This window comes from Squalius cephalus (genome assembly GCF_949319135.1).
Source record: "Squalius cephalus genome assembly, chromosome: 6".
NCBI lineage: Eukaryota > Metazoa > Chordata > Actinopteri > Cypriniformes > Leuciscidae > Squalius > Squalius cephalus.
The window spans coordinates 5,629,516-5,655,373 of NC_137127.1; the positions used below are offsets into that span (position 1 = coordinate 5,629,516).

The 25,858-nt window shown below is 38.2% G+C and overlaps 2 protein-coding genes across 3 annotated transcripts in view; both read left to right on the top strand.

The window, feature by feature from the left end:
* The window catches only part of sipa1l3 (signal-induced proliferation-associated 1 like 3), an 84,241-nt gene extending 69,464 nt beyond the window's left edge, over positions 1-14,777 (top strand). For both annotated transcript variants that reach the window (XM_079873973.1, XM_079873974.1), the window contains 10 exons: positions 1,460-1,581; positions 2,747-2,859; positions 4,169-4,599; positions 6,051-6,260; positions 6,358-6,520; positions 6,611-6,803; positions 7,989-8,138; positions 9,056-9,182; positions 9,356-9,437; positions 11,870-14,777. In XM_079873973.1, the coding sequence (XP_079730099.1) occupies positions 1,460-1,581; positions 2,747-2,859; positions 4,169-4,599; positions 6,051-6,260; positions 6,358-6,520; positions 6,611-6,803; positions 7,989-8,138; positions 9,056-9,182; positions 9,356-9,437; positions 11,870-12,016 (1,738 nt within the window). In that variant the 3' untranslated portion in view covers positions 12,017-14,777. The remainder of the gene's footprint in view (positions 1-1,459; positions 1,582-2,746; positions 2,860-4,168; positions 4,600-6,050; positions 6,261-6,357; positions 6,521-6,610; positions 6,804-7,988; positions 8,139-9,055; positions 9,183-9,355; positions 9,438-11,869) is intronic.
* A 978-nt stretch (positions 14,778-15,755) lies between these two features.
* qpctla (glutaminyl-peptide cyclotransferase-like a) lies at positions 15,756-24,481 on the top strand. Its single transcript, XM_079873976.1, has 7 exons — positions 15,756-16,655; positions 19,098-19,244; positions 19,524-19,817; positions 21,069-21,230; positions 22,008-22,107; positions 22,188-22,304; positions 23,442-24,481. The coding sequence occupies exons 1-7, from the start codon at positions 16,428-16,430 to the stop codon at positions 23,585-23,587; spliced, it is 1,194 nt and encodes a 397-aa protein (XP_079730102.1). The 5' UTR covers positions 15,756-16,427; the 3' UTR covers positions 23,588-24,481.
* Positions 24,482-25,858: the final 1,377 nt, after the last annotated feature.

Genomic DNA, 25,858 nt, shown 5'->3' on the forward strand with positions numbered 1-25,858 from the left:
GTGCTCTATTATGTGCTTGCTACCCTGTTCAACCAGAGGAACTTGTTGTGAACGTTTCTTTTTTGAATGCGAGTTAACATACACTGAATTGTTCACAGAGACAGAACAAAAAAACATGTCGACGACTTTCTTATTTTTCCCCTTTTCAGTGTTCACATGCATTCATATTTAATGTAATTATAAAAAGTGTGTCATTGATTAGCATATCCTGGTTGTGTTATGCATCTAATTAGAGCTTGTCCCCTCCAAACACCATTCCCATGACAAACCTTAAATATTTATAGAGTTTACAAAGAGGAGGATAATTCTGCTGATTGTGTTTCTGACCCATATTTTAAAGTCTGCATGAAATCAAAATGCACCTTTTTTACTTTGTTAGTGCAGATTACTAGTCTTGTGGTGAACAATTTATCCATCTAAGATACACAGAAATAAATAGTTTTTGTAATCTTTGCTCAAAATCTGAAAATGTCCTTCCTGGAATGGTGTTCTTTCTCTGATGATGTCAGTTTGACGGCCTGGGGCGGATCATGCTTAACCACTCCCTTCTAACCATCAGTGAAGAGATGAAGCCGCTGATATGAAGCCTGGCCCTCTATTCAACATTTCATTTCACTTGAAAATACGTCACAATAATAATTTAAAGTTGGTTGCAACGTTTAGCTCACGTAGACTTAACGTAAGTGTTATTTTCTAAAGTTTGCCTGGACACGTCAGCAGTTTAAAGTGTGTTAGATGTTGGGATACTGTGAGTCTGTTAAACATTTCACACTGACAGTGTTTATGGTGGTGATTCAGCGAGATGTGCTAATGAGTGCTATTAATAGTCCCATCAGATCCAGCCGTACATCACTCAAACCCACAGGGTGACAAGTGACAGAACACTTGAGCTGCAACAGACTCAGGATTGAATGTGGCATGTGTATGATGCAAACTTAGTGGTGCGGTGTCAAAATTGACCCTGTTTGGTTCCTTAATGCACATAATGTGCTTTAGTCATTGGTGCGTGTTATAGACTGCCAAATAAAATGTTTGTCTTCATTATCTTTTATTAAAGTCAGCTTGAAATAAGTATTCATCCTGTCTATTTTCTGAATGGATGTTATAGATCTTATTTTGCACTATTCATACTGTGTATACTTTTCATGTATGTCAGATATACACCACAATATGAAAGAAAAAATCTGACTGTAACTTTAAAATGGACTTTAAAATGTAATGTCTTTATCTGCCTCTTAGACAGCTTTCTTTTTCGGCTGATATGACCAAACTCCCCTCCAACCATCATACAAACCCTTTCCACAATCCAGTCTGATGACTAAAGTCACGTCCACCACATGCCCTTTCTCCAAAACCATGCTCTGCAATGGCATGTCAGCCAACCTGAACTGGTTAACATGATCAAGTAAGCCAAATAAGAATATATTTAGTTACATATTGATATTTGTTGTGTGTGTAGGTTTGGGGCAGTCCAGCGGCCTCTCCAGCCATTTGACCCACATGTTTCTGTTGACGGCTCCAGTGGAGAATCATCATCTGGTTTCACTAGCCAAGAAAGCACGATGGAACGCAACAAATCAGGTAAACAAACACAACAAAGATATTTATAGAGCTCCAGTCCTTAAACAAAGACTGCTGTAAATGTTTTTTGTGTGTACCGCCCCGTCACTGTGTGAACTCTGCCCTCTGCTGGATAAACTCAGAATAAAGGCTCCTTTATCAAACCCACTGGTGATCAGAGGCTGTGAGATAGTCACTAGTATGCTGATATTCAGGTGTAAACTGAGTGATGGACTGACTCTGGTTAATGTTATTTTTTACTATTAAAGATCTTTTTCTTGATTGCAAATATAAATATTACATGAAATAAGTCAACTTAAATGTTATAAAAAGTTGCCATGTCAACTAAATGAAATTGAAGTGCTAGAATTACTGAATTGACTAAAGCTAAAACTGAAATATACATATATAATAGTATATAAATAATGCTAAACTGAGGCCCTGTTTACACCTGGCATTAAGATGCGTTTTGGTCAATTGGATCATAAGTAGACGAGGGGGAGACATACCCGTTTACACCTGGTGTTTCAATCTGACTCTTTTCTCCACTTTCAATCACTTCTGGACTGATTTCTTCGAGGGGAGGGTCTATGAGCGGGTAAATGTAAAGGCTTTTTCAGATCTTTCGATCTAATGGTGAGCAGCAGCTTTCATTTCTGCTCTGACAGCCGTAAGACCAGCCGAACGCTGTGAGTGTGTGTTAGAAGTCAGGAATGGTGAGAGAACATTGTGCTTAATATGTTTCTTGTCTTCAGCCGACAAAGTTTACATCCCGTCTGGCTAGAGCGTTTCCTGAATGTTATCACATTAGGTCAGTAGGCGGAGAGAAGACAGTCTGTTGTGGCTGTTCGAACACATTCAACCACTACAAAAGCAATGCGTTTTTGACTTCCTCTGGATTGCTCGAAAGTGGACGAGCTCAAAACATTTTAGACCCATTTACTCCTGTATTTAGCGTCGTCCACTTGTGATCCAATCGACCAAAACGCATCTTAATACCAGGTGTAAACAGGGCCTGAAAGAAACGCAACAAACATCTAAAATCAAGCGTGTGAAACACCCTTAAGAGGACGTTCACACTGCCACACGGGTACAAAGCGACTGGAAGTCATTCATTTTCAATGAGAGTGACTGATTCTGTCAGTGTGAACTGGGCTTCAGCTGTGTGTGTTTGTGTGTCGAACAGAGCCCATGTGGCATGTTCCTGCATCATCACGAGGTGTGTCAGTCACCCCCGCTCAGAGAAGACAGACCCGACAGGACGTTCCAGGGAAAGACTCTCCAAACCGGCACTCTAAGGTGAGCAGTCGGTCCTCATCATCATGATAACAAGGAAGCTGTTTCATTTAGCAACAAAGCCCCCAAATACCTTTCTGACTTAATGGACTAGTTGCACGTGGCCGCCATTTTGGATTTCGGATCAGCGAGTGTGCGTAGACACTTCCGGTTTCGCATTACGCCCGGTGCAGGGAGCCGGAGAAAGCCGAAAATTATCTTTTATAGTTGTTTATAGAATCAATTATCACTTAAAATACTACTAAGATCCATATTACTATCACACGAGCCAATGGCAATTAAATGCACGGATGCATAGTCAGATTAATGAATGAAATGCAACTGTTCGCGAACAGAAGATTGTATTTGACTCATGCTGCATACACATACGCAATGACAATTATGCCTACTGTAAATATAGAGTTACAAATATGATTAGAGTTGTTTGCATAAAATGCACCATGAACATTCACATGTTTGCCCTGAGATAGGCTACAATTTATCTCCATAAATACTATTTTCTCAATTCTGCGCATTTATTTTTACTTGCTCGATCAATATTATCATCAAATATTTTACATTTACATTTTTAACTGTAGGTACCACAAACAATTTAATATAGGTAAGTTTGTGTATATTTTACACGTAGTACAATACTGTATGTGCTGCTTATAAACACCAGACAGATAATCATTTATGGAACAGATCTTTACTCATCTCACTTGCACAAAATAAATGCAGTAATAGAAAGCATAGAAACGCACAGGTGAAATACACTGAAAATTATATGCACTCTGAAAGGCAAGTCGCCTCTCTTGAATCCTAAAAACACTCATTGTGAAAAAATATCTCTGTGGTAATGGAACTTGGTCGCTGTCTCCCGCTCTCGCTCTCGCTGTCAGATCACTGGAAGTTTTCACCGGAAGTACTGCCCCACACACTCAAGTTCGAACGTCAACGGTCGCCATGCACGGAGCGAATTGTCACTCACAATCCATCCAGATCACTTAGATCAAGAGATCAACATCTCTTGTCTGTCTCACGATCTCGCTTACAAAGCAGGGGTGATCAAGCTTTCGCAGTGGTCGGCCCTGAGCTGTGGAACAACCTACTGTACCACTACATGTTAAAACAGCTTCCACATTAGCTAAATTTAAATCCTTGCTAAAAACACATTACATCTACTGTAATTTTTATGTTTCTTGCTGTTTTGTTTTTTCTCTTACTTTCCTGTAAAGCACTTTGGCCAACCAAGGTTGATTTTAAATGTGCTTTATAAATAAAATTTGATTTGATTTGGCTCTCATGTACTAATCTCTCCACTCTCTCTCAGGGTGAGGCACACTATTCCAGTCACTCCAGCAGTAACACACTCTCCAGCAATGCTTCCAGCAGTCACAGCGACGAGCGCTGGTTTGACGGGATGGGAGGTGGGGTGTCCGGTGTCATGAATGACCCCTCAGACCCCGACCCGGACCTAATGGGCAAGGGAGGGTCCAGTGACAGTGGCATCGATGCATCTCTCTACACACCAAGTCCCAACACTAAAGGAGCCAAACCTAGCCGCAGTCTTGCAGGAACCCCCCACAAACCCCTGCATGGCTCTGCTACCTACAGCGGCTTGCAGGATCTGTCCGGAGCCGGAGAGGGGCGGCGCAGGGAGTCGTCACCCATCATCGCTGCATCAGCCAGTCAAATCAAGAACTACCGCACACGCACATTCCCCCCTCCGGGATCGGCCAATGCTGACAACTTCAAAGCAAGGTATTGTGTTTATTCTGAAATGTAAAGACCATTGTTTAAAAGTTTGAGTCATTCAAGAAATTAAAGGGGTTATATGATATGATGCTTTTTGATGTTTTCCTTTTTCCATTAGTGTGTAATGTATCTGTTTGTGCTTGAATACGATCTGCAAAGTTACAAAGCTCAGTCTCACACAAAGGGATTTATTCTGTCTAACAGAGAACACTGATCCAGACCTGCCCAAAACACCTCGATCAAAGTCCAGATATAACTTCCTCATACAATGTGAAAAATTACCATAATGGCATACAAGAGAAAAGGAGGCTTCAGTGACTTGTAGTGTTGTCATCATGTCGTAGAGACGCTGTGTGTTTGGATGCGAAAGCAAAACTCCTTTGTTTGGCCTTCCAGAAATTTATAAAATTAGGAATCAGAGGCAAAGATTTATTTATGAAGTTGTTCTTGAGCAATACAGCAAGTTTGTTTGTGCACAGTGCATTTTACGGAGGACAGATTCCTGAACCTGAGAGAGTACAACGCTGGCTATGAAACATTCTGCTCAAGTCATGCTTGCAAAGTTGGTTTTCGATCGATTGGCTTGATCATCCACATTTTCAGAATCGGCTCGAACTGACGACGTTATCATAAACTTTAAAATTGCTTAAATCCTTGGAAGCTGAAGTTTGGGATTATGGTAAGGGAATTTACATTTCTGACACGCTTGAGGTGATTGGCCAATCACAACGCACTGGGTCAGCTGGCCAATCAGAGTGCTCTGAGCTTTTCGGAAGGAGGGGCTTTGTAGAAATCAGACAGACTGGGAATAGAGGAGCTGCAATAATGTACAGCATGTGAAAAATAATGTTTTTTTTAACATTAAAGCATGTTAACCTATTCTATTACACCCAATAATCAAAATAATTAACTTTTAAAATAGTATCATATTACTACCCCTTTAATACTTTTATACAGCAAGGATGCATTCATCTGATCAAAAGTGGAGATGTTCTATTCTATTCTAAAAAATTCTATTTGAAATAAATGCTGTTCTTTTCAACGTTCTATTTGTCAAATAATCCTAACAAAATAATAAAAGTGTTACAGTTTCTATAAATCTATTAAGCTGCATAACTGTTTTCAACATTGATATTAAGAAATGTTTCCTTAGCATCAAATCATAATATTTGAAATATTTGATAATATTTGATCTTTTTTGAAAGATCATGTGACACTGAAGACTTGAGTAATGATGCTGTAATGAGTAATGATGAGAAATTCAGCTTTGATTACAGAAGTAAATTACAATTTGAAATAAATTAGAAACTGTTATTTTAAATTGTGATAATGTTTCACAAGATTACGGTTTTAAATGTATTTTTGATCAAATAAATGCAGCCTTGGTGAGCAGAAGAGACTTGTTATTCATAAGAGAAATCGTAATGACCCCAAACATCTGAATTGTGTGTATTTAGGGCCTGCTATACCCCTCAAGGGTTTAAGACCCCTGCTGTGGCCGATAAACCCCGGCCTCTCAGATCTTCAACAGTCACACCCACGTCAGGATCCGCCGCCCAGCTGTCAAGCTCCGCCCCCAAGTCATTCAGTAAAAGCAAGAGTGCATGGCAACAGGAGGAGAACATCACAGCAACCAGCACCTCCTCCACTGACAGCAACAGCAACAAGTACATATGTTTATAAAACTCATTTTCATATTTGTGTTGGATTATGAAATAGATGCATCACATATTTGAATGTCCTGGTTATTGTGTGTGCTTCCAGGCAGGTGGATATGAACAGTAAGAACGTGTTCGGACAGCCTCGGTTACGTGCCTCTCTGAGGGACCTGCGCTCACCACGCAGAACTCACAAGAGCACCATTGAAGACGACTTGAAAAAGCTCATCATTATGGACAACCCTGCGGATACACCATCACAGGATGCGGTGAGCACACACAAGCACTGAAAAGGCTACAAAACTCGGCTTGTAAACACAACAGTGATTTGAGCATTGCGTGTTTGTTCTCCTCTGCAGTCTCCTCATCGGACCCTGCAACGTACTTTCTCAGATGAGAGTCTGTGCAGTGGACGGAGAGATTCTAGTTATGCAAGCACGCCTCTTTTTGAAGGACAAGTGCCGCCCAGTGACCTTCTCTTCTCCTGCACATTGCCGACCCGTCGCCACGGTCACAACACCAACCTGGCAGCCCTCATACCCAGTAAGAAAGGTGGGTGTCATTTGCTAGTCATAAGTAGTGTCCCAAATGATGCACTATACACTATGTACTGACTGTATGCACTATGTACTCATCCGTGTAGTGTATGAATTTTCTAAGGTTTTGTCATTCAACATCGGAGTCTTATGCCCCTCCCCCTCCGCTACGTAATTAAAGTTGCGACAGTTTGAGTGCATGAAGTCCAACATTCCACACTTTAGTGCATTATCCAGATATTTAAAGTGCACTTTTTCTTTTGGGAATTTTCAGTGTGAACACACTACTTGCACTATTTATACTTAAAAATGTCATAGAAGCATTCTCACAACTGCAAGAAAAGTTTGACTTGCCCTCAAATGACATGTATAGGTTTCTACAAATAAGACATTATATCACAAAGCACTTAGATTGGGATAGTCTTAAAAGAGAGCCAACTGATGTTGAACGGTATTTTATACATATTTCTCAAAAAGTGATATCAACAAGGCATCAGGTATCACATATCTATAAGAGTCTTATGAAAGACATATCAGACGATACTTTTCATATTAAAAATGAATGGGAAATGGAACTTAATACAATTATAGAGGATGAAACATGGGAAGACATATGTCGGGCTAGTCATACAGGGATTGGAAGTCCAATGTGGAAAGAATTTGACTGGAAGATGAAGATAAGATTCTTTAGAACCCCTCTTAAGGTATCAATGTTTAAAAACAATGCCCCCAGCATTTGCTGGAGGAACTGTGGCATGGTGGGGGATCATACCCACATATTTTGGGACTGCTCTGTGATACAGACATACTGGAAAGATATTAAAGAGGAAGTGGACAAAATTTTCAGAGTGGATCTCCCTCTGGACCCTTTAATTTTTTTACTGGAAAAAATACATGAAAACTTGCTTTCTAAGGACCAACACCATATGCTACATATATTGTTAATGATTGCAAGAAAAATGATCACTATTAACTGGATGAAGCCTAGCTTTTCTTCAACCTCTCATGGAGAGAGTGTTCCTGTATTGCATAAATTGCCAGCAATGTTTATTATGGGCAATAAAGTAAAAAAAAAAAAAAAAAAAAAGTCATAGAATAGTGCATAATTTCGTGAATTGGGATGCACCTATAGTCAGTTGGCATGCTTTACTGTTATCTGCTAATAGCATTGGAATAAACTGTCCATTTGTTGTTCCTCCAGTACCGTTGTCTGCATCAGAGTTGTCATTGACTGAGGTGAGGGATAAGGTTCCTCCTCTCAGAAGACTGGACCCTGGACTCATGCCTCTTCCTGACACTGCCTGTGGACTGGAGTGGTCCAGCCTCGTCAATGCAGCCAAAGCTTATGAAGGTATGAGGCCACAGTTTCTACGTCAAACTAAGATACTTGAAGGTATGGAAGCCAATTTCCACCACATAAGAAAACGAATCATGCTTTGGTAAAAAGGTCATAATTATTATTTTTATAAATAAATAAAAAATCTAAATTATGAGTTAAGATTTAGATGAGATAATGACATTTCATTTCAGCTTTTTGTCATTTTTTGACTTTTTATCTAATAATTGACTACTGATTTCATAATTTTAATTTTTTCCTATCTCACAATTATATCTTATTATTTCAGAATTTCAACTGTCGTAATTAAGTTTATCTCATAATTATGACTGTCATCATTTTGACTTTTATTTCTCCTAATTGACTTATCTAAATTACAACAAAGTTGAAATTATGAAATAAGTCATAATTAAGGTGTCATAATTATGAGATACAAAGCCAAAATTATGAGACTACATATCTAAATTACAACAAAGTTGAAATTATGAAATATGTAGTCTCATAATTTTTACTTTGTATCTCATAATTATGACTCTTAATTATGACTTATTTCATAATTTCATTGTTGTAATTTAGTTTTTTATCTCATAATTATGACTCATATATTTGACTTTTTTTCTCATAATTATGACTAATTTCATTTTTTCCCCCTCAGATTTTTGACACTTTATTCCATAATTTCATCTTAATAAAAATTATGAATTACCAAAGCATGATTTTTTTTCTTATGTGGTGGAAATGGACTTCCATATAAAGGTGATGCCATTTGTAGGATGAATCCACAAAGACATGGCTTTGTGTGGTTTACAGACTTTACCTTTGAGTTTGTTTTGTGTCTGCAACATTTCCATGTAATATGAAATGTATTAAAGAATCATTCATCACACTGGTGATCTTAATGATTAATTATGACTGCATGTTTTGTTTTACAGTGCAAAGAGCTGTTTCTTTGTTCTCATTGTCTGAGTCTCACGCGGGCAGCAATGAGCTGAGACCCATCATCAGTCCGGTGCCTTTCCACACGCCACAGACTCCCCGCACCACTCCTACTTTCAGCAGGTACTGTATCTACACTTGCTCTTCCTCTGAGTGGATGCAGTTTAGGGGTTGTATTTATACCAAGGGGACAACATTGTCTCTGCAATTCTCCATAAAGTTTTGGATGGGTATTCAAATAAGAATTTAAATGCTAGGATACTTGTTTTAACTTGTTTTTAATTTGTGTGTTGCAGTGAAGAGGCTCCTAATGACCTGTCTGGGCGTCTGTATCATCTGGAAGTCATGCTGAAACAGCTGAACACTGATCTGGAAAAAGTGAGTTACATCGGAGGGATCAGGACAGGTTCAGTGGGTGTTTTGAGTAATTTTGTAGTTGAGGAACACATAAAAAAAAAAAAAAAAAAAAGTATTTGATTATTTGAAAATGTTAATTTAAGTTGAAATTAAAGAATGACAAATTATATAAAATTACATTTTATTCACAAACCAATCTGTTACCAACAGAGTTCAACGACCATAGTTGGCTAACGATGCTTTTGGGAAACGCACCCCTGATAAGTAACCAAGTTTCCATCATAAAAGCAGATATATTAGCATATCTATACAGCGCTGCAGGGATGATGTATTTTTCCATTGGCTTTTTATTATTGCATAAAATAAGCTCTGTAACCAAGAAAGGTTTTTGATTCTTACATGTTTTGTTCATCATCTTCACAAATGAACTCAACTTTTATACATTTTGAAGCCTAAATACAATGGCCTGAAGTAAAACCCTAGTTCAGACACCTACAAGTTGGAAAGTTTAAGTTTGAAAAGAGAGTGCGAGTATAAACACAATGACTCTGTGAAAGCGGATTAGTCAGTGGAGTTTCCCGTTTCATCATGATGATGTTTAATGTCCCAGACAACCTCTGTAGTCCCATTTAGCCACTTCTTAGCAACCGCCTTTTTAAAGACACGTAAAAACTTTCAGGATTGCACTGGGGTTTTGCTGATGTATTTTATGTTGTAGAATAAAACAGCTTGTGTGAACCACAAACCGTATTTCAGGCATTTAACCAAAAATCCATTAAAAAAACCTGTTGACTTCAGAGCGATGGAATCGGAAGTAGAATTGCTTACTAGTTTCCGAGATTTAAGACTCATTCCTGCCGCACTATAAAGAATAAAAATAGTAGCGCACTTGGATCTCTGAACACAACGCCGCACATTCACTCTTGAAAGCGAGATTTAGGTGAAGGGTTCAGTACATGAAATCCATTTGTGTAGTTTTACTTGTGGTATAGTTGGTGCAGAAAAAGTCCTCGACTAGCTGATTACCTGTGCACATCCGTACTTCACCCTGGACAGTTAAAGGGGTCATGAACTGCATTTTTATAACGTTTCCTGAGGTGCGTTTATAATGTTAGTATGATTTTTACATTAAAAATTGTCATAATTTAGAAATAAAAGGCCATTTTCTACCCTGATTTTAGCCCTCTGATTTGAGCGCTCCGTTGGAAGGGGCGTGTCTGCTGCTGTGAGACGTGTAAACGCCCACTGCTGTGATTGGCTAACATCTTGCAAGTATTTCATGTGAAACTCTCTCGAAATCTTTTACTACGTTTCTACTATTACAGCTGTCGAGATGAACTAATCGTGAAATCAACGATTACAGAATTAAATTGAGAATTACTCCCGTTGCATGAAAGGTTGCAGTGATGAGCATGAAGACTCGTCATCGCAACTCGATTTCTGCACTCTCACGAATGCTTTCATCATAACTAACAGTGCAAACACGACGTGAATAAGAGATTCATTGTGCAGTGTAGACAGCGTCATTGATTATAACGGACTCAGTCATTGATAACCTCGCTGTTTGATTGGCAGCTCCAGCAATTATAAAGGCGTTCTTTTTTTCCGCTTTCTGTAAATAATTTAATCATAATTTATTAATCATAACAGATTATTTTCATGCTAGTTAAAGAAACAATGTGAAGTTGACTGTTTAGTCACTGGCTTGATTTACTGACGCATAAACGGCAGTAAAAGATGATAGCCTGACTGTATGTGAATCATTACATATCAGAAAATCACTGATCACAGATCAGGCTTAAGAATTAACACGGTTACTTACATATTGTGGCATTACTATTGGTTTCATATTTTGTAATAAAATTCTGTTTGCAAAGCCTTCGCCGAAATTGCAACTGATTTACCAAAGAGTGAAATGTTCCGAACAAACTTAAAATGCTCTGAGACATTCACATAGTTGAAAATATATAAGCACTTTCCTAACATTTGGATCCTTTGGAATGTAATTTATTTCTAGTCCAGTGATCCTGTATCGCTCTTCTCTCCGTCGTCTCAATAACGCGCCAGTGGGCGGGGCCAAAGATGTGATGATGTAGAAGTGGGCGTTGATCTGATTATGCAGAGGCGGTCTTTCGTCGCACAATGTGACAAAATCCGCCGTTTTCAGAGCTTGGTTTTGATAAAAACAGTTTGTGGACAAATGAGGAACTTTTAAGTTCTGAAACTTACAGGATGTTTTTATAGTATAATGACCTGTCAAAATGTATTTCTCAATTCATGACCCCTTTAATTGTAAAAGTTAAAATAAACAATAAATATTAAAAATGAAAGAAAATAAACCCACGCTGAAAAAATATAGTAACTTGGCCGTTTTTGATGGCATCCTCTAATCATGCTTCTCTCTTTCTCTCCTCCTTTTCCCTTGTCTGTTCCTTCCTCTCCCTCCCTCTCAGGAGAAACAGGACAAGGCCGTGTTGTTAGCAGAGATGGCTAATCTGAGGCACAACAACCAGCGTCTGCAGGAGGAATCACACTCAGCCAGTGAACAGCTCCGCAAGTTCAGTAAACTCTTATCCTCCACCATGCCTGAGAGGAAATGAGTGCTTCCTTTCATTTGAGAAGAGAAGATGAGAGGGGATCTTCACGTACCTGTACTGTGCCTAATATGGCATGTTTAGCTTATTTAATTCAAAGTCTCTTATCGCCCAGTTCATCCACTGTCCCGCTCGCCCTCATATAAGGCAAATCTGCCAGCTCGTCCTCACCACACACAAACCTGTGAGCTTCATGAAAGTGTGACAGAGAGTTTATGCGGGTCTGCCTGATGACTTGAGACTTTAAAGCTTTAAATTAAAGCCGGTACAGAAGTACAAACGTATATTTTTAAACAAACACACACACACACACACACACACACGAGTCCTACCTTGAAACAAGCGAGCTCTTTATCTGATCGAACTACTTTCGGAACTATTTTCTCATTGTAGATTTATTTTTGTACTCAACGAGTCGACACTAAGCTTGAGCCAGTGAAACTGAGAGGCCTATTAACTGCACAGTCAGCTCAACAGCCAAAAAAATGAAAATAAACAAATCAGAAAATAAACACCTGAGCCACGCGAGAGATCCTTTTCCCAGCATGTCGAGAGAAATCACGGTACTGTAAGTGTGAGAAGAGGTACAGTGCTCTGGGAAAGTATAATTATAAACCACATAATCTCATGTGCAGGTACATTGTATTCATTTTTATATTCAACGGAGAGGCGATTGTACAAACCATCCTCATCTCAACCGATTTATCATCCATAAATCTTCAACGCAGACTTCATAGTGACTGAAAGCCCTCTGCAATAACAGCTCTGTAGGCGGAGAATCACCACTTTCTAACGGAAAAGCAACCGCTACTAAAACTGTGATGTTCCACCCAAGTCTTTGATCGTTTCCTCTGTGCATGGACATCGGTCCGTCTTAAAGTGACAGTGTCATGTGACAGGAAACGCCACTTGCTCTTTTATGTATAGTTTTGGCATAGCACTGTGTGTAAACTTGGGCTGTTCTGTCAGATTCCGACACTGTATATGTATATGCAAAGCCGACTCTTAAGAAACCCTAGTCGGCCGTGTTCCATACAGACTCTATTTTTCTATTTGTATTTAGTTCAGGTTTATCAGGTGAAACGACTGTTGGCAATAGATGGCTGTTTTCAACTTCTAGACAGATCATCGTGTTTACAAGACGATCCGCGCCGTACTCGGACTGCAGTTGGTTATGAGCTCTGGAGAATCCTAACTGGAATGACAGTCAGGCTGGATCGAATATGGTTTAACATGTACCCCGTGTTACTCTGTACATGTCTGCCTTAAAAGTGGTCATCTGTGACCAGTGATGTGTTGTAATTTACGACCCATATCAGCTCTCTCCATCCCTTTAACCCTGATGCGACTGGAAAAATATCTCCTCCTCTCTCAGGACCCGTAAGCTGCCCTCTCGATGACCTGATCTCTATTCCTCTGACCTATTTATTCACATCAGAGCAAAAGCACTGCAACAGTCAAGTCGACTTTATTGCATTAGTAATCAAGTGAAAATATGATGTCTCTGCTCTGCTCAGACACAAAAAACAACTATGTACATCCCGATGACTAGCACTGTAAAACGCAAAAGTTTTTATTTATGGGGTGAGAGATACAAATAAGCCCTGACTTCATTCATCGCAGCTGTTTAGTAGTGTAATTGTACATACAGTGATTTTATACAAAGCTTTAAACTGCTGATAGCTAGCGTTACATGTTCTCCCCACTATTATGAGGATAAAAATACATTTAAAGGGACAAGAATGAAAATTACGTCATCTTTTTCCTCACCGTCATGTCGTTCCAAACCTGTATGACTTACTTTCTTCTGTGGAATATCATTTGAAGAATTTGGTTCCCATTGACTTCCATTGTATTTGTTTGTCAATGGGTTTGAAACAACACGAGGGCGAGTAAATAATGACAGAATTTCCCCTTTAAGTGAAAGTCTGTGTACATGTTGGAGGCTTTTAGTTGCACATCGTCACCCTGGACATATATTATCATATTATGATAAGCTCGTTCACCCCCTCTTTCAGATCAGTTTTGCTCATCTCATTGCTGTGACTACAAGAAATTCACCCGCTGTGTTTTTTCTGTCAATGAAGTGGGAGGTTTCTCAGACTCTTGGTGTCTCACTCGGTTAATGGGTGTCTTATCTACACCATGGATCGTCTTATGATTTCTGTTTGTATGCTTGTTTGATAGTCGGGTGGAGGTGTTTTAACTGAGTTTGTTTTTAAGGGTAAATATGAGTAATATACTTGTGAAAACATTTATGTGCATCTGTGTTGCGCATTCTTAAATCATGGCAAAATATATAGTCCAGCTGTAATATTTGAAGGTTTATTTGTATGTGTAATATTTTGACTATTTATTTTGATTTTTTTTTTTTTGATTTTTTTTTTTTTATAAATACGGAACGACAAATTCCAGGTGAAAATTACAAGATTACAGATTTGGTAACATTATTGGAGGGTACTGAGTTTATGTATGTATTTTTTAGCTTTTCCTTTATATTTTGTTTGATTCATGATCTTTTGTACAAAGCTGATTTTATCCTTTTTTTGTTTCTTATTTTTAAACTTTATTGTAATTCATCTTTTGTCTCTGTTTCCATTAGCTTCATGCATGAAACAGCGGCTCCGATGCCTTGATTTAACTATTGATAACTGATCAATCTTTCAGTTTCTTTTAGGGATGTTGTATCAATGAGTGTACATTTAATAAGTGTAAATTATGTTTTCATTATTTTATAAAAAATATATTAAAATATTTCATAATGATACCAGTCTTAACTGTTTTTTTATTTTTTTATTTGACCAATATTTTATGCTATACTGGGAGAGAAACGCATGATTTATTTTTGGTAAGTCTGAGTCCTTGAAGGGGTCAAACTGTGAGGAATCTGAAGTCTAAAAACTCTCTCTGTTAACTCTATCAGGAACCCAAAGCCTTAACAATGGCACCTATTTCATTATTCAGAAACTTGGCCTAATCATTCCTAGTTAGAAATATGAAAGAGGGCATTACTTAAATTAAAAGAAATTTAAACAGAGCGGCTGCACGAGCTGTTCCACGATTGGCTGGATTCACCTAATGGCAACGATCACGTGTGTTTCGAGTTTATTTCGAGTTTCCGGCCAATTCTCACACCTTCAGTTACACTAATGCTCACAAATCATTTTTTTATAACAGTAAAAGCTCTTTTCATGTAGTCGCGATGTTATAGCCTATTGTTGTCATATTTATCAAAATAAAACTGATAAAAAAAAGTATACCCCACTACATTGGTGTTTAAATAGTATAGGCTTATGTTGATATTTTCTTGTACGAACAGCAATACATAAAATATTAAACTGAAACGTCTGTGTATTTGACAAATATTGCATTTATTTCACTTCAGCTGTGATAAAGTATGCAAACGTCCTGCTGCACCATGGGAAAACGGAGTACTGTCAAATGTGGTAAAGTGGGTGGTGTTTGTGGCCTGTACCTTTAAGAAAAGGTCAAATCCAGTAGCACCTCACTGCAGTACACGAGATCCAGGGGGCGGAGTTGGATCCAGATCTAAGGGGTGGAGCTTGGTAGGTTTTTAGATATATGTAAGGTGGGAGGAGTTGGATCTGGATCCAACTCCTCCCCCTGGATTTCGTGTTCTGCAGTGAGGACCATCTCGTAAAATGTGGTAAAGTGGGTGTTGTTTGTGGGTGTTGTTTGTGGCCTGTACCTTTAAGATGACGCGATACCTCAGCCAGATAACATCACCATGGCGGAAGTGCAGTTAACAGAAGCTGTAGGATACTGTACACCCATCAGAAGCCTGAATAAAAGAAGCCGTATGTTGTTAGTTAGTTCGCCATGCATAAGATTTCAAACATCTAACGTTAGCGACTTCAGCTCCTAAATGATGGATGTAGGCGGTGACTGACTTTCTAGAGCAGAGTGACTGAAGTCAAGTGTTCACAGAGAGACTTCAGTCAGTGACTGCATTATTAATAGACACAACTTATACTGACTCCAGACGGAAGGATGTACTTTACGTGTTTGTGCTCTTTGGGGGTGCGGAGCTATTAAGGAAGTTCCTGACAATATCTAAGTTCATTTACAAGGTAAAATCGCTTTATGTCATGTGACGTTTTAAACGGATAAGTAATTTTAACAGAGTAAAGGTCATCTCTGGTTCTTGTTTACGAGGCAAATCAAAAAGACCTGACACACCTCAAGCATTACCCGTTTTTTTACGCTCTAAAATGTCATATAGATCAGTGTTTATACAGCATCAGCGCGCGCTGCACGGTGACAATAGCGTTTAACGGACAAAGTTGGCCGTTTAAAGTGCTGACGTGTCGTTTGGCGAGTGGCCAGTGCCGCAGCTGGAGGGACACGTCTGTCCCAGCACCTTTAACTGGGAGTCAGCACTCAAAGCCACGTCAAGATGTCAAGAACCAGTCGAAGGTCCAAAGCTTTGCACGCCAGTAACGGGCTCGCGCTGGCCGGATGCGATCCGCTGAGAGCGGCGCGCGTGCGTGTGCGAGTGCGCGTGCTGCTGCTGTGTCTCTGCGGCGCGCTCTCGCTGGCCGTGATTCTGGTGCTGTATTTCTCTGCGGAGTCCAGTACCAGCAGCGCAACACAACACCACACTGCAGACCTCATCAGGGACAGGGTGAGTTCACATCGAGCTGAAGTATGGCAATGCATCTTAACGACATGTTGCGTAGATTTATCTAACACATAAGACCCGAAGATGACCCTGTTATTGTTTGCTCCTGAGTTATGTAATTGCACCCTCATGGTTAACAAAACTATGAAGAAATAATAGAAGTAAAACTTAAATAACACAATATAAATTCAGGGTTCTCAAGTCTCACACCAGTTCACACGCTCATGATTATGGTTTAAACATCACAACACATGTAAAACATTTATAAATTATAATTAGGGTTGGGTATTGGTTGGGTTTTATCCGATACCAGTACCTACTCGGTATTTTTCAAACGGTTCCGGTGCTTAAACGGTTCTTGAAACGGTACTTAAGAAAACTAAACCGCACACACTTTATCAAAAAAATAATACCTCTGTGTGTGTGTGTGTGTGTGTGTGTGTGTGTGTGTGTGTGTGTGTGATTTTCTGAAAAAGATTTTCTGATTTCTGATTAAATGAAAAATTGTGCCCTTTAAAAAGCTACTGATGTAGCACAAAAACACTTGAGTTAAGATCAAAATTTTGTTTTCTCATATTATGACTTTTACAAAACAGAGAAATATCTGACACTGAGCAGAAATATTTAACACACAGTATAGCCATATAAATATACTTGATATTGATATACTTCATACTTGATATTCAAGATTTGCAGTTGGCATTAAAATGCTAGACTTACCCGAAGAGGAACACTGGCAGCTGAACTTGAACTTTAGTCAAGCGTGTCAGAGGTTTTGGGTTCTAATCCGCATTCGTAGTTTTTTATTTATTTATTTATTTTTTTAAACCGATTATGCTCATCAGTGGTTGTATATCAAGCAGGGACACTTTGTGTCCATTATATTTTGAGATTTCACCAGAACGAATAGATATGAGGCGACGTCTAGGGCTTAAATCAAACTTCATTCACGCACATATGAAACCCTTGCATACACGTACACTAGGTAGTCACACATACATGTAAAATATTAAATAAAAAACGTAAACTACATTGCTTATGATGTAACGTTACAGAAAGGTCACTCCCTATGTACATTGATATGTTTTGTTTATTTTTATTATGTTATCTTTTATGTTCGTATTTCTGATAAATGCTTTTCTGAGATGTATGGCAAACACGAATATGATACACAGTATCTGAAATACAAGTGATAAATGTTTCTAAAAAAATAAAAATAAAAGCTAATTCACAATATTAAGGAAAACTAAAATAGTACCAGTCCAAAGTTTGGAAACATTACTCTTTAATGTTTTTGAAAGAAGTTTCTTATGCTTATCAAGCCTGCATTTATTTAATCAAAAATACAGAAACATTTATAATATTGTGAAATATTAATACAATTTAAAATAATGGTTTTCTATTTTAATTTACTTTAAAATATAATTTATTTCTGTGATGCAAAGCTGAATTTTCAGCATCATTACTCCAGTCTTCAGTGTCACACAGATCCTTCAGAAATCATTCTAATATGATGATTTAATCAATGTTCGAACCATTTGTGCTGCTTAATATTTGTTTTTGGAAACTGTTATACTTTTTTCATTGATAAAAAAAAAGAAAAAAAAAAGTATTTATTCTAAATAGAAATCTTTTCTAAAAATATGAATCTTAACTATCACTTTTCATCAATTTAACACATCCTTGCTGAATAAAAGTATTAATTTCTTTCAAAAAAAGACAGGAAAAAAGTACTGACCCAAAACATTTAAACGGTAGTATATTGTTACAAAATTGTTATTAAACAGCAAAACTGTTTCCAACACTGATAATAAATCATCATATCAGAATGATTTCTGAAGGATCATGTGACACTGAAGTAATGATGCTGAAAACTCAGCTTTGATCACAGAAATAAAGTATATTAAACTAGAAAAACATTATTTCAAATTGTAATATTTCAGATTTTTTTTCTGTATTTTTGATCACTTAAATGCAGGCTTGATGAGCATAAGATACTTTTTTTCAAAAACATTAAAAATAGTAAAGTTTCCAAACTTTTGATTGCCACTGTATGATTCAGTTAGTGCTCGCCTCACACTGCTATTTTCCATATCAGGTAAAGTGACTGGGTATTGACACTACAATGCTCCAAAAGTGACAACAAATACCATGAAATAGGCTAATTGTGCATATATCAGATATTGCATACGTACGAGTTATTGTATGACACACAAGTTGTATGAACTGCTTTTATGGTGCTTATTTAATCATTCAAATCACAGCCCAGCCTAGTTAGTTATTAACCTGCTTCAACACACACACCTGCCTTAAAGTTTCTATTAATTAACTGGTTCAGATTTGTTTAACCAGGATTGGATGTAAATTCTACAGGAAGATGATTGGACATCCTTGTGAGCCAAGATCAATAGTCATATGTCTACCTCGACCTTATTCTCTCTGCAGCTTTCCCATAAGCCAAGCAAACACTCAGTGGCACAGATAAAGAAGTTTGCAGCACAGGTGGACGGGCATCGGCTCTGGGAGACTCACCTGCGGCCCCTCCTGATTCAGCGAGTGCCTGGGACTGCGGGAAGTCAGACCATACGACAGGTAATGCCACAGCCGGGGCAACACACATTTCTGGGCCACAGTTGACAATATACAGTAGTCAACATTTGAAGTGGATCAAAAAAGTTCATCAAAGTTGTCCTAAGACAAGAACGCATGGTTTAAAATCCATGTATAACTTTGATGAAAGGTTTTGATCCACTGTACGTTGTTTCCTGTTGGTTGTATTTCTTATTTGTAGCCAGTAACTAACATCATTGCTCTCTTCTGCTGATAAGCAGTGCAGTGCAGTTTACTAAAGTTCTCTCGCCTCTTGTCCAGCATATCTTGTCCCAGCTGGGTTCACTGTCGGCTGGATGGACGCTGGAGGAGAACTCCTTCGTTTCATCCACCCCGAAGGGTGACGTGACCTTCACCAATGTGCTCGCAGTGCTGGACCCCTCGGCTCCTCGCAGGCTGGTCCTGGCGTGCCACCACGACTCAAAGATCTTTCCCACTGACCCTAAAAACCCCAGGCGGGTGTTTGTGGGAGCCAGTGATTCAGCCATTCCCTGTGCCATGATCTTGGAGCTGGCTGCGGCTCTGGACACACAGCTTAAAGCCCTCAAACAGCAGGTAGATCGCAATCATGAGGAAGAGTGCTTCTAGATATCTTCTAAAGCCCTATTCGGACGGGACTCGTTTTCTGAACGACGTTTGAGCTACAGTTCTTATCACCCTGTTTGTATCTTATGAATTAATGTTCCGATTCCGATGGGACTAAAATCTCTGTTTATTACAGAGGCGTGTTTTCTAGATGTGGGTGTTACAGAAGGTCATGTGTGGGCTTGCGTGCATATATGTAGGACATATGTGACCCTGGATCACAAAACCAGTCACAATTTCTACATCACATGAAAGCTGAATAAATACGCTTTCCATTGATGTATGGTTTGTTAGGATAGGACAATATTTGTCCGAGATACAACTATTGAAAATCTGGAATCTGAGGGTGTAAAAAAATCAAAACATTGAGAAAATCTCCTTTAAAGTTGTGCATTTATGTTGGCGCTTGTGCTGCATTCACTCACAAAAATAAATGTCTTATATATTTACGGTAGGAAATTTACTAAATATCTTCATGGAACATGATCTTTACTTAATATCCTAATGATTTTTGGCATAAAAGAAAAAGCGATAATTTTGACCCATACAATGTATTTTTTGTATTGCCACAAATATACCCGTGCAACTGGTTTTGTGATCCAGGGTCACAAATTTGTCTTTTAATTAATTATTTATTGATTTCATTTTCATTTATTATAAAAACTCTATTTAAATAAACTTCCCATGCATTAATGTTTAGTGGCTGGTTATAATAATCCCACGAAAATATCTTACTTGACACTAATATGAAAATGGGCAGTTTCTACAATTTGGCTCTATTTATTAATTTTATAATTGTATTTTTTCGTCGGATACTAGACATATCAAAATGAAACGAACGAATGCAGAAGATTGGTGCGCAAACGGTAGCTCAGGGCTCAAGAAACACAAGGAGAAGCGTTAGGATAATATCACAGACATTCGCATTCGGACGGGATTAGATTTCACCGAGGGCCGTTGTAGTATGAGGTTGTGTGCGAAAAAACACACGGACATGGCCCATTTGGACAGGATTGAAATCACAAAATACGCCTGTGAAACACGTCTTCCGGGAAAACTAGTCCCGTCTGAATAGGGCTTAAGAAACATCTTTCATTTTGAGGGCATTTTGAACAGGAAAGATCTGCATCACGGAGCAGATTGTGTTGAATCTAGCCCAAAGTGTGTGTCCGACAGAGAATGAGAAGCTGTTTGTGTGTCTCTGTCTCTTCTTCTCTCCAGAGGTCTGCGCTGACATTGCAGTTGGTGTTTTTTGATGGAGAGGAGGCCTTTGAGGAATGGACAGACACAGACTCTCTCTACGGTTCTCGTCATCTGGCTGAACTGATGGCTCGTTCCCCTCACCCTTCTGGAGCCGCCAAAACCACTCTACTCCAGGCAGTGGTGAGGCTGTGTGTGCCAGATATATATATACAGTACTGTGCAAAAGTCTTAGGCATGTTAAAATCCCCACCCCAAAAATGTCCCCAAAAATGGTTATTTCTAAGTCAGGTTTCTTCAAGCGTCTCGGAGACGTTCCCGCAGTTCTTCTGGATTTAGTCTGTCTCAGTTTTTTCTGTTTCTTCATGTAATCACAGACGGACTCGATGATGGTGAGATCAGGTCATGCCGGCTGTTGTCAGACTCCTTGTGCATACACAAATCTCACTGGATTATTACAATTAATGGCAAAAAGAATGTTTGGAAATGTAAACTGATATTTCCTACTGACACACTACAGCAAAAGATAGAAATAACTGACTTAAAACCATTTTTTTTGGGGGGGGGGGGATATTAACATGCCTAAGACTTTTGCACAGTAATGTATATATATATATATATATATTGCTGTATGATTAATGGTAAAGAATGTTAACGGATGAGAGGTTTTTAGTTCAGAGTATTGTCCAATTTAATACTTTTTAATACCCTTTTTATATTTAAAGACCTGCTCATAACTTTAAAACATCCTTCAGTACATTGGATTATTTTACTTTATGTAAAATAGATGTTGTATTTTAATTTTAGTTTAACTAATTGTTAACTAGCTAAATCCTACACCCAAGGAGGGAAATGTAAAAAAAAAAAAAAAAAACCTAGTAAATTGATTTTTTTTTTAATCTATTATTAATGCCCTGTCGATAGGCTGTTTTTAACATTAAAACTCTACTTTCCTTCCAGGATCTGTTAGTCCTGCTGGATCTGCTTGGTGGCCCAGAACCATTGATCGTCAATCACTTTGATAACACAGCGAGATGGTTTGACCGACTCATCGCTGCAGGTATAAAAACAACCCAGACTGGGTTTCTACATACAGACACATGACCTCTACAGTCAGCAATCCTCTCTGTTCCCTTTCAGAGAAGAGACTCCACAAACAGGGCTTGTTGACATCTCATCCATCAGAACAGAGTTACTTCAGGAAGGATTTCTATCTTGGCCCAGTGCAGGACGACCACATTCCATTCTTAAACAGAGGTATGGAAACAATATACACTAATGTTCAAAGGTCTGGGGTCAGTAAGATATATATATTTTTTTCTATTTAAGAAATTCATATTTTTATTTCAGCGAGGATGCTTTAAAGGGGTCATGACATGAGAAATCAATTTTTTGTCTTGATCTTTTGACATATAAGAGGTCTTTGTACCATTAAAACACCCTGCAAATTTCAGAGCTTAAAACATACTTCTCATTTTAAACCAAGCAATTATTTAATCAAGCTCCAAAAACGGCTCGTTTGATATTGCGGGATCTGTGACATCACATGGGCAAACATATTTGCATATGACCACCTCCAGAGCAAGAAATTGATGAATAGTTATACATCATCACACCATAGGCCCCGCCCACTGGCGTTCAGTCGCTTGACGGCAGACATTCCTACACTGGATGTGAGCGCCACGTCAAAAGCAAACAGTGTCCAATAAAGGAGCCGTGCCTTAAAAACTGATCATTTCAGAGTGAAGGATAGAATGGAGGTTGAAAATAATCATTTTTCTGCATATATATATTTGTTTTTTTTTTTTTTTTGTGCAAATGAACATTATAAGTGAACCTCAAGGAACATATTAAAATAAAATAAAAAATCATGACCCCTTTAAATTGATCAAGCGTGACAGTAAAGACATTTATAATAATGCAAAAGATTTTCAAATACATTCTGTTCTTTTTATTCATCAAAGAATCATGAAAAAAGTATAATGGTTTTAACAAAAATATTAGGCAGAACAACTGTTTTCAACATTGATAATAATCTGAAATTTTCTTGAGCAGCAAATCATCATATCAGAATGATTTCTGAAGGATCATGTGACACTGAAGACTGGAGTAATGGGAATAAATGATCACAGGAATAAAAAACATTTTAAAATATATTTAAATAGAAAAGTTATTTTAAATTGTAATATTTTTTGAAAACGTGACAATTTTTCCTGTTTTGATCACATTAATGCAGCTTTTGTTGTGAGACTTCTTTCAAAAACATTTAAAAATCTTTCTGACCCCAAAAGTTTGAATGGTAGTGCGTATATAATAAGTGATGCACATAATCACAGTTAACGGATCAAATGGATCAAGAGAGTTAATTCTGTCCTGTGTGTACCCCTGCACCAGGTGTGCCCGTGCTGCACTTGATCCCCACACCGTTTCCTGTTTTCTGGCACACACTGGATGATGTGGAGGAGAGGATGCACAGGCCCACGGTGGAAAACCTCACTAGAATCCTGGCCATCTTTGTGGCTGAGTACCTGACCCTGTAAACGTGCTGTAATGACCATCGTACAGCAGACTTTACTCACATGACCACGTGTTCACAGTCGAATCTGTGATGAAGGAGCTAATAATGATAATAATAATATCAGAATGACCAAAGACACACACATGCAGCATAATGATGTGTTTATTTGGAGTCTGAATGGTACATGCTGATGATATTCTTATATTTTTCTGCTGAAAAGAGCCATATGTCATAATAGGACAAACACTGATGTTACGGCAGCTGATGCCATCCTGAAAGAGACGGTTAGACATTACCTTTGTGAGAATGATGAACTTAAATGTCAGTTTTTCAATCATTATTTGCACAGTATGTGCTGATGAACTACATTGAAGCTGTGTTTGGGAAAGCCAGTGTCGGTGCACTTTACAAGAATGTCAGAACACAAGACATTGAGAGACACTTGTTTGAAGAATCTGTGAGGAGAATTTCATGAGGCCTGATAGAGGAATCACATTTTTTACATTCTTTAGTCATTGAGCTGTTACCATTATCAACCAAAAGACCAAACGAAGGGTCTGATGGATATTTGTAATAAACTTCAGGAAACACTGGAACGGAGTCTCTTAAATGTTGTTGTTACACTGCGATTAACCCTGTGCTGAGTTACAGTTAATTAAACTAAGTCTGCTGCTGTATTGATATGCAGTGAAACACAAGTAGCGACAGATATTTTTTTCTGTAGCGTAACGCACTGTATATCCGAGTGAAACCGGTTACAGAAAAAGAAAAAAGCTTAGGGTGGGATTTGGTTCAATCCATTGGTTGTTAATTGAAAGTTGGCAGATCTGAATGTGAGCTTGCAGTCAATTGTAAGAAAGGAACGGGTTTATGAGGATAAATGAATTGGAGGAGATAGAAGAGGTCTGTTGTTTCACTGGAAGATGGAGTTAAAGGGTTAGTTCACCCAAAAATGAAAATTCTGTCAGTAATTACTCACCCTCATGTTGTTCCAACCGCGTAAGACCTTCGTTCATCTTCCGAACACAAATTAAGATATTTTTGATGAAATCTGAGAGCTGGATCACTCCTCCATAGGCTTCTAAGTGATTGAAACTTGCCGGCCCAGAAAAGTTATTAAAGAGATCGTTAATATAGTCCAAGTGACTCCAGTGGCTCAATCTTAGGTTTATCAAGCGACGAGAATACTTTTTGTGCGCAAAAACAAACAAAAATAACGACTTTATTCCACTATTCATTCCCTTCTCTCTGGGCCTCGAGTTAGTTCACGTAGTGTTTTAGCGCAGCGCTTCTGTGTTGCACGTCACCACGTAGGCTCACTATTGGCCAACGCTGGTCATGTGTGTGATGCGTGTGACGTACAACACAGAAGCGCTGCGCTAAAACACTATGTGAACTAACTCGAGGCCCAGAGAGAAGGGAATGAATAGTGGAATAAAGTCGTTATTTTTGTTTGTTTTTGCGCACAAAAAGTATTCTCGTCGCTTGATAAACTTAAGATTAAGCCACTGTAGTCACTTGGACTATATTAACGATGTCTTTAATAACTTTTCTGGGCCAGCAAGTTTCAATCACGTAGAAGCCTATGGAGGAGTGATTCAGCTCTCAGATTTCATCAAAAATATCTTAATTTGTGTTCCGAAGATGAACGAAGGTCTTACGCGGTTGGAACAACATGAGGGAGAGTAATTACTGACAGAATTTTCATTTTTGGGTGAACTAACCCTTTAACATTTTGATAAAAAATTATGAGACCAAAATGTTTTTTTCTTGAAAATAAAACATGCACAGATGAATCTTTCACAATAAGATCAATAACATCCATTTAGAAAATCTATATAGGGTGAATTTTCATTTCAGAGGATGATATTTTAGTTTGCGTAGCAATGTAAAAGATATTATGGAAGAAGTGTTCATCTTAATTCACTAGTTTCACAAGTGAAATGTACTTGTTTTCCTCAATGTGTTCTAAAAACTTTACAAAGGTTTTCAATTACACTTTATTTGGTAACACTTTATTTTAATGTGTCATTGTTACATGTAGTAATAACTATAAATTATGCATAATTACACGCAATTAACCCTAAACCAAACCCTCATCCTATTCCTAACCGTATAGTAAGAACATGTAGATTATTATTATTACTCAGTTCTTAAATGCATAATTGCACTGTAATACTGACACCTTAAAATAAAGTGTAACCCTTTATTTTAGTGTATCCCTGTTACAGTTTAATTATACATTTAAGTACTGAGTAATAATAATAATCTACATGTTCTTACTATAGGATTA